This window comes from Cibotium barometz, chromosome 3 (assembly GCF_041138505.1).
Source record: "Cibotium barometz isolate CiBa-2024 chromosome 3, ASM4113850v1, whole genome shotgun sequence".
NCBI lineage: Eukaryota > Viridiplantae > Streptophyta > Polypodiopsida > Cyatheales > Cibotiaceae > Cibotium > Cibotium barometz.
The window spans coordinates 14,625,301-14,635,091 of NC_141048.1; the positions used below are offsets into that span (position 1 = coordinate 14,625,301).

Sequence of the window (9,791 nt, forward strand, 5' to 3'; positions counted from 1 at the left end):
AAAATCATGTTTTAAAATTCATTGGATATGGTGGTATTAATAGATCTTACATTATCAAGGTTATTCCAAGAAAGTTTGCAAAAAGATGTAAAAGAAAGCAAAAGGTGTAAAATGATATGATATATGCTTAGTGGTATATGTGATGATACTTTGATATATGAATACATGTGGGTGGTGATGGTGTATGGAAGAGTAAGAAGATGCATAAGCCTCTACAAGAATTATAAAGAGAGAATTGCATGCTTCAAATAGATGTAGGGATTTTCATGAAGGTACCTTGAGTTAAAGTAGGAAAACATGTAGAATTTGTTATGTAGAGAATGGTTTAAATTAGTGTTTGGCATATCTACAATGTGAGTGACGAATATATTTACACTCACATTTTGTGCTTTTATATTGGGTGTAATCATGTGTAGGATGCTTAGCAAGTTTTAGAAGGGTTTTCAAGGTTTAGTGTTATAGTGGTGTAGATTGAAATAAGAGTGTAAGATATAAGAGGAAATGTAAAGAAACCAACAAGATTAAGATTTGAATATCCTAGGATGAGATCTTCAAAAAGTTGAAAATAAGCATTGAAACACGATGGGAATCATTTTTTGTAGTCCAACCAGTCGAAATTGTGTAATGTGTACAAGCTATGTTGGTTATGATCCAAGAAACATTGTTTTGCTTGTGCATTTTGATATGTCTATAATGTATACATGGTGTGATTGACCCAAAGTGCAATGCCATGTATTAGAGAGTGTTTAGCTCAAGTGTTCGATATTTATGAGTATTTAAGGACGTTTTTAAAGTAGTGTATTAAGTTGGGATAGTATGAGATTAATGTTTTGAAAGTATCTTATAAGGATGTAACATGCACATGAAATTTGTATTGTAGAATTTCTATTTGACTAAGATCACTATTTTAAAATATTTGATACCTTCATGATAGATGTTACCATGAAATGGAAATTTTGTTCGGATTCTTCTACAAATCAAAGTTAGGGCGGGTCTTGGGCTTAGATGACCTACCAAATAACATTTATGTGCAGTGTCTCTCGGCTCCTGCAAACTAGTACATTGCCCTTGAAGATGATGGTAGAGCTAACTCAACATTTAAACTCAACTCACTGGAGGCCATAAGCAACAAAACCTTTTTTTAGAGGTGTTTGGAAATGGAGAGCTTCAACAAACAGTGTAATGTTGCCTGTATAATTAGGCCATTTCGCCTTGATTTTGAAAAGCCTACATGACTTCATGGTCAATATGGGTTCCCAGCACAGCTTCATTGGCAATCCAGCTGTGGAAGGTAACCTTGTAGGTGTCCATCTCAAGATGGTCAGCTTAACTCTGCAAACATACCTTACTGGTTTCCCGGCTGCAAAAGGTTGAGTCCATGCTTTCAATGCATTTGCTAAACAGCTTTCTTTCGGCTTATTGAGAGATATGTTTAGGCATTGAATCGGCATGCTTTGATTGGCTTGTGGGAAAATCTCAAAACACCCGTTGGCATTTCACTTAATGATGTGAGGCTTATAAAATCTACACTTCAATACAGGCACGTCCTAATCTGTTGCGAAAGGAAAAGTCTCGTCTCCTCAAAGTCAGCAAGCCCCCCTAAAAAGGGGTACTGTGATACAATACAGAGGGAATTACACAGCCAATTCAGAGGCTGAAAATGCTATGGTTTTCTGACCCTCAGACTGGTGTAAAAGTGCAACTTTTTACAGCATTCATAAAAGCTGAAACGCGAGCAGGATCTTTGAGAAGGCCGTCTGGCATTGTGACACCACTGGAAACATCCACAACATTTGGCTTGAGTATAGAAATGGCTGTAGCAACATTTTCTGGCTTTAAACCGCCTGCTAAAAGCCATCCCAACTTGCTATTCAAACATAAAGCTTTGAGTTTTTCCCAATCAAAGGTATGTCCACTGTCCCAAAAAAAAAAAAAGCCATAGAGCACACATCAGCAATGAACACCATAATCTATGCAACAAATTTTAGTAGACATGGCATTGATGGCACAAAAAAAGGGAGCATTAAAGCCATAGAGCACATCAGTAATGGATACCATATCTATGCAACAAATTTTAGTAGACATGGCATTGAGAGCCCAGAAAACAGAAGATTTTTTACCATATTCATACCTGCCTCCTTGCAAGCTGTCCAATAAAATCCAATCGACTTCTGTTGCTGGTAATGCTGTTTGAATGACACCATTCTTGTCCACATGCAAAACATAGATTGTCTTTAAATATGAGGGCAGTTTTGTAAGTGATGATCGTGCCCCTTCCCCATGGAGCTGAAAAAAATACAAAATTTATATGAAGATTGCATTGATTTGAAACACCTAACACCAATAATATGAATGTCGCAATGTCATAATCATGCATCATCCAGCCTAGGCTATCTATGAGTATATATATAGCAACAAACACACACACACACATCATGTGAGTGCCAACCACCCACCCATATCCCCCATCCTTGATTGACAGCTGCGAATCTGGTCATGCAACAAGTGAGTTTACAAAGTGAAGTGGGAATCTGATGGGAGATTGAACAAGTACACACGATTCTAGGTTTCAAAAGACACAGTTGGTGGAAGGTTTTGATAAACACGAGAATATCAAAACATAACCATCCTTATTCTTGCAGGTACAGTCACCTCAAGAACTAGGTATAGGAGGAGTTTTGTGGCCTCTCCTTCAGAAAAGGCTCATGAAATGGCCATATCTTGTATCATTCTGACTTTTGCAAAATGATATGAAGTCAACTTGATGTTTACAAGCTAAGACATCAATAAGGGTGGTCTATAAAAGTAGTTTTAGATACTCCCAACATCCAAAATTTGAATTTTTTCAATGACAGCATGGTTTTGAGAATTGGTCACTGTACACCACTAGAATTCAATGTGACCTTACTTCAAAGTCTCCACATCTGTACATTGCATGGACCACATATGCGTCATAAACCATGGAGGCAAGTGGAAATTTGGCTGCTAAAAAATGCTGTCTTTGGCAACTGTATACCATTTCCTCTTCTGTTCCAAGTGAAGTGTGTCACATTAAGGCTCTGCTACAAATGTAGAACTTAAGGGTGAGACCCAACTCAAGGCCTAAAAGAACACTCTTACACAACCAGGAAGGATTAATTTAGGCTAAATTTAGTTGACTGGAATGTCACATGACTGCAGTCCGCAACGAGCCCCACAGCATGCACAAAGAAAAGACATACTCAACAGGCTTATGGACAGCTTTATGGGTCTTTGGATGCGCCTTATTGGTTTATGGACAGCTTTACGGGTTTATGATTCAGCCAAATGGGTTCATGGACAGCTTTATGGGCTTATGATTCAGCCATATGGGTTCATGGATGTCATGTGCATGAAAGATGCCATGGACATTCTCAGATGCTGGTCCAGAAGAGGCAGCCAGATAAAGAGTATGAGAACCAGACAGAACCAGGATTTATGGAGCACATAGTGCAGATTAGCTAGTATGGACTGGGAGAAGGACAAGGATGCACTCTCGGCTGCATGGTAGAGCTGTCGGCTGAACGAGACAAGACTCCAGGAGCTGTCGGCTGAGGCGGCTGCAGGCGCATATGCGTTTATAGATTTTATGATTTATTTTGTCCAGTGGGCTGGCCGACTGCTGGTCGGTCAGCACTCCAAGAAGTCCAAGAGGGTATAAAAGGCCAAGGTGCTCATTGTGTAGATTCATTCACCCCTTTATGGAGTGGGTCCTTAGGGTCCCAGTTAGGGACAGATTTTGGTGATGTTCACCTTTTCCAAGAGGGCAGCCAAGGGCTGTAGATTAGGAGTACCTTTTTGTACTGTATTAATATACTGAATTTCCAGCATCTCTCTCTCTCTCTCTCTCTCTCTCTCTCTTCATGTCTACGTTTTGCATCAAATGGTTTCCAGTGGTGTTTAAGGCTGAAAGAAGACCCCCAAAGATTGGGATGATGACAGTCATCCAAGAACAGGTTGGAATCCCATCATCAAGTTTAGCAGAGGGGGATGTCATGTGCATGAAAGATGCCATGGACATTCTCAGATACTGGTCCAGAAGAGGCAGCCAGATAAAGAGTATGAGAACTAGATAGAACCAAGATTTATGGAGCACATAGTGCAGATTAGCTAGTATGGATTAGGAGAAGGACAAGGATGCACTGTCGGCTGCATGGCAGAGCTGTCGGCTGAACCAGACAAGACTCCAGGAGCTGTCGGCTGAGGCGGCTGTAGGCGCATATGCGTTTACAGATTTTATGATTTATTTTGTCCAGTGGGCTGGCCGACTGTTGGTCGGCCAGCACTCCAAGAAGTCCAAGAGGGTATAAAAGGCCAAGGTGCTCATTGTGTAGATTCATTCACCCCTTTATGGAGTGGGTCCTTAGGGTCCCAGTTAGGGACAGATTTTGGTGATGTTCACCTTTTCCAAGAGGGCAGCCAAGGGCTGTAGATTAGGAGTACCTTTTTGTACTATATTAATATACTGAATTTCCAGCATCTCTCTCTCTCTCTCTACTCTCTCTTCATGTCTACGTTTTGTATCAGATGGTTTCCAATGGTGTTTAGGGCTGAAAGAAGATCCCTAGAGCTTCCGCGTGTTACAATGGACAGCTTTATGGGCTTCTGATTCAGCCATGTAGGTTCATGGACAGCTTTACAGGCTTATGATTCACATTTGGTTGGCATTGGGGCATTTCCCCCAAATTTCTAGGTATTATACGCACATTTGGTTGGCATTGGGGCATTTCCCCGAATTTTTTGGGTATTACAAACACATTTGGTTGGCATTGGGGCATTTCTCCTAATTTTTGGGCATTACAGCATTTGGTACAGGTGACAATTGCATTAGCAGATTTACAAGATTTATGCACTTGCAGCTCTTACAGGTGTCAGCTGATTGTGTTTTTCACGGCACATGTATACATTTGTGGTTTGCTGCAGTATATGTATGCCATTGTGGACACTTTGACAGATTTGCATCATCGTGCAATACACTTGCAGATTTGGGACATGCATATGTATTTCGTGTGGTGAAGGAGTTTCCTTTCAATCCATTGGTTATCCTGCTATTTATCTCTTGCATTCTTACGGTTTTGCTGGGCATTGCCTACTCTTGGTGACTTGTGACAGATTTGCTGTGCTATCATGGCCAATAGTAATAATGACCTCTTTGGAATGCTATCTCAAGAGGACAAGCTCAATGGGGACAACTACCCTATGTGGGCTTAAATGATGCGTTATGTTTTGGTTGCCAAGAATGTATGGCTATATGTGGATGGCACTGAGGAGCGTCCTCTTGCGCTTGCTCCAGCGGAAGGTGAAGTGATTCCCGCTCACCCTCCTGCAGGTCTACCTTCTCATCTTCCTCCTACTGAGCAGTAGCGTACTAGGGATGCTCAGGCCCATGCATTGATTGCTCTCTCGTGCCGCAGGCATATCATTCCGCACATTCGTTCTTGCACCACTGCAAAGAGTGCTTGGGATACCTTGGCGGCGTTGTATTCAGGTCGCAACGAGGCTTGTGTAGCTTACCTTCAGGGCAAGCTTGAGACTGACCGCATGCTTGAAGGTGACTCTATCGATCAATACCTTATGCATGTGAAGGACCTACGAGAGCAGCTCATTAACATTGATGAGGTCTTGACAGATAGCTATCTTGTTCAGACAGTTTTGCGTAACTTGCCTGACTCTTATCAGACATTTGGCACCACTTTGTGGTTGTTGGCTGGCAATGCATCTAATGCGGTCACTTTTGACAACCTTGTGACTCTCTTGCTCAGTGCAGAGCAATCTCGTTCCAACAGGAACAACATGATGTCTGCTGAGTCAGCAATGGCTGCTCCCTTTCGTGGGAATAGATCTGGGCCTGAACCTAGCCCATCGGATCCTCCCAAGATAGAGGGCAAGTCTGAAAAGAAAAAGCATTGTAACTATTGTAGGAAAATGGAGCACACCATAGAGGAATGTAGGAAGTGTATTGAGAGTTAAAAGAAGAAGCTGGCATCTTCTTCCACAGGTGCAGATCAGGCCAATTTGACTACACGTGTTAGCCTTGACCCTTACATCTTCATCGCCTGCAGAGATGTCTTCTGATGCTGTTGCTTTTGATGACTTTACTCTATAGTGGTATGCATTGTCTGGCAAATGCATTTTAGGGAGGGATTTTACTTGCCCACATGCAGTTGGTGATGCTTCATGGTCACTTATGCTTGTTGACCCTTATGCTGGTCTATGCTAGACGCTTTCTCTTATGTGATGTCTACTGGAGATGCCTTTTATGTTGTTTTCCCTTGCAGCGGGATTGTTTCTATAGCGTTGACATTGTCACTTTCTCACATGTGATGTTTACTGGGAGTGCCTTTTACACACTTGACCAGTGTTAGCTTGCTCTCATGGTTTTGACATGTCACATGTATATTATTCATTGTGGGATTATGCATCTTTACACTTGCCATACATGCCACTAGGTATACATAAACCCATATGGTTGCCTGTAATACCCAAAAATTTGGGAGAAATGCCCCAATGCCAACCAAATGTGCCTGTAATACCCAAAATTGCCTGCAAACAGTGCCAATTTCTGCAAAATTCCCAAATTTCTAGTGCAATTATGCACCAAATCTGCTGAAATCTATGCCAATGTGTGTCAATGTTGCAATTGCAGGCTCAATGGAGAAAAGCCCCAATTTTTAACAAGCAAAATGTGCAATTTCAGGCTTGCAAATTTCACAAACCTTGCAGATTTGAGATTTGAAGTTGCTTTGTGCGGATCAGGTACTATACAATTGGACCAGAGCAGGTACAGTCGTACGGTACGGGACGCAGGTACGGTCATACGACGATACGGGTCACAGGGCGGCAACGGCAAGGCGTCGTATGGCGGCGCAGGCGAAGACGATGCAGGCGGCGCTCAGGACGGCAGGCGACGACAGGGCGGCTGAGGGCAAAACCCTAACCCTGAACAACAAAAACCTTAATGCTGCAAACCCTAATGCCAATAGGTTGAAGCTCAAGCTCTGAAGGGCATCAAGGGACAAACCCTAATGCTAACCCTAACCCTAACCAGGCTCTAATACCAATGTTGGGTGGGAAGGAAGCTCACAACCTCAAGCACAGAGACACGTGAGAGTGTTGGAAAAGATGTACTCAATAATGATATGAAATGAAAGTACAAGTGAGTACTAAAAGGCCTAGGGCAAAGTGCCCAACACACATAAGTGTGTTCACACCGGGAAAAAACCTGTGTCCAATCACAGGGAAAAAGTGCCCGTGAGCAAGCTAGGTTCACACCTGAACTAGCCGGGAGTGGACATGACCAACAATAACATTGCATCTTACTATTATGCCTACCTGCTGCTCTCAACTACCAGCTGCCAGCACAGATTTGTTTCCAAATTAAAGAGATAGAGATGAAGTTATCTTTACCCATGTACCACTTCCTTTGCTTGGCTCTTGAGCTTTTCGCACGAACTGACGGTGTCTGACCCTCTAATACCATGAGAAGAATGCAAGAGAGAGGGTGAGCTTGAGCTCCTTGCAGGCAAGTGCACACACAAATAGACAAGCACACAAGAGAGATAGATGGCTAAATTTTCTTATATTCACTTCTCTTCTCTACAACCATATCATAAAGATAAGAGTACATATATAAGAAAAAGCATTCTCCTACTAGAACATACAAGGTCAGTCCATAGTGTGACCCCAACTACATGAGCTGGCACTATAACTATACCATAACTCTAGTGAACCAAAATGACTACCACACAGCTTGCAAACCACTGACAGTGAGTCCTAAGCTTTGATACCAAATGTAAGGCTACTAGCTAGCTGCAATTGTTTAACATAAAACTAATCATAGCAGAAGACTAGAATGCACAAACAAAGGGATTCTAATAACCTATGACTAAGCTTTATATTGATATATGAGCAAATGCTCCAAAATACAAAAGATTGTTCGCTCAACCTAACAAAGTAGACCAATTGTAACACGGATGCTTTTCCCGAAACGTTGGCTGAGACTCTACTACTAGCCTTCAAACCCACACTTATGAGCTCCAAAGGCTGCTTGACTACTGATTGAAAAAGGCCCCTACATAGATGGTCAGTCGGTCAGCCTGCTGGCTGGTTGACCTGCTGTCTGAACACCTGACCAAACCTGTCTGCCCAGCTGTCTGACCTGTCTGGCACTTGAATGCTGCTGTCTAGCCACCTGAATCTGGTCATGCACTGCCCAGCCTCTTCCCAGGCAGCATCATGCGGCTCTGCTAATCTTGCAGGTGCGTCACGTGATCAAGTTTAGTGCATTATCAATGTAAAATACTAATCATATTCTCTTGTCTTACTACAATCCTGAATTTCAAGTGATTATGATAAGCTATGCTGAAAGTAGATGGATACATGCATAACGATGCAACACAAATAGAATCCTAGTCTCTCTCTTTCTTTACCTGGGCAATGCCAATATTTGCTGAGTTGCAGCATCCCTCGATAGTGTCTGCATCTTCGTCCACAAAGACACCTACGGGTTCTGCTTTGTGTAATCTGACAGCACATGCAATGTCCTTTGCAGTATCAATACTTATCGATCTCTTTGACTTTTGCCATAAAATCATCCCCACATACATGGCACCTGCTTGTGCCGCCATGATGGCATCTTTCACGTTTGTAACTCCACAAATTTTAACCAGAGGTGACTTTAATGATTCATGATTCACATCATCTGTTGCTGCATCCTGAAGGGCAGCCGCAAGCTCCAGACTCTTTCCCCTTCTAGCTTGAAGGTTTGCTTGTTTTGTTCGAACAGGGGCATTCAGTTGCAGCAATCTACAGTCACATCTGAAAAACGGCATGGATACAACAAGGCACATCAATGAAGCAGTACTATGGTCTTTTAACATGTGAGGCATACAACCACGCGAGGAATACTGAGATGAAAAGGAATTGTGGGTACACAGGCTGATAATTTGCATACGGTAAATGCTACCTGCGCAAAGTTTGTTGAGATGGTGAAGGCCTGTTGAAAAGTAGAAGAGGATCGCCATTTCGGAGGTGTGCGCCTCCTGTGAGTAGAGACGAGCTCGAGCTCTCCATCACATAGTTTGCATTCTCTTGGAAACGGCCACTCACCTCTTTCCCTTGTCTTCTTGGTCGAATACCCTAGCAGCAAGGCTTGTTAATTACACTTAAGGTTTGAAAAAAATTAACTAACCCTAGGTTTCTAAGAAACTATAGTCTCTTAACCACTCGTTTGGACAAATATATATATATTCATTTTTGAGTCCGTATATATAGGGAGTAAGGAGATAGTTTTGGATAACTATGAGCATTAAGTTTATGAATCCTAAGGTCTTTAAATTTTATTTTAACGTCACTTAATCTTCCTTTTGTGCCAATATGAAAAGGTTTATTAGCCATAATTCCATGCAAATGGGGGAGGCAATGTCACAAAAGAGTACGACATCATTAAGGCTTCTAAAGGTGAAACATACAAAATACCCTGGCCACCAGCCAAGAGAAAACACACCCACCACAACCATATAAGCCCTTCTCTACTCACACCCCATCTCCTTCCATGCCTTGTCAATCCCTGAGATCTCCTAGATCCGTGTGTATAACCTCCAAAGGCTTTTGATGAGCATGTCCTTCTTTGTTAAAAGGCTTTCTTGATGACTTTACTTTTTCACATGGTTCACATAATTCGGACAAGATTATAATCTTATGATTGATGACAGCAATGATAATTGTATTAGTTATGCCATATATACGATTGATTTTGAGTACAAAAATTGATG

At 42.0% G+C, this 9,791-nt stretch overlaps 1 protein-coding gene across 2 annotated transcripts; it reads right to left on the minus strand.

Moving 5' to 3' along the window:
- Positions 1 to 1,125: 1,125 nt before the first annotated feature.
- Positions 1,126 to 9,196, minus strand: LOC147639738 (N-(5'-phosphoribosyl)anthranilate isomerase 1, chloroplastic-like). 2 transcript variants are annotated; one of them, XM_086773448.1, is made up of 4 exons: positions 8,984 to 9,196; positions 8,448 to 8,835; positions 2,121 to 2,286; positions 1,126 to 1,915 (listed from the first exon to the last, which is right to left on the minus strand). In XM_086773448.1, exons 1-4 carry the CDS (start codon positions 9,088 to 9,090, stop codon positions 1,872 to 1,874), a joined length of 705 nt encoding a protein of 234 aa, XP_086629574.1. In that variant the 5' UTR covers positions 9,091 to 9,196; the 3' UTR covers positions 1,126 to 1,871. The 2 variants fall into 2 exon arrangements, with proteins under 2 accessions (XP_086629574.1, XP_086629572.1); XM_086773446.1 differs by having other exon boundaries at positions 2,132 to 2,286; positions 8,984 to 9,193.
- Positions 9,197 to 9,791: the final 595 nt, after the last annotated feature.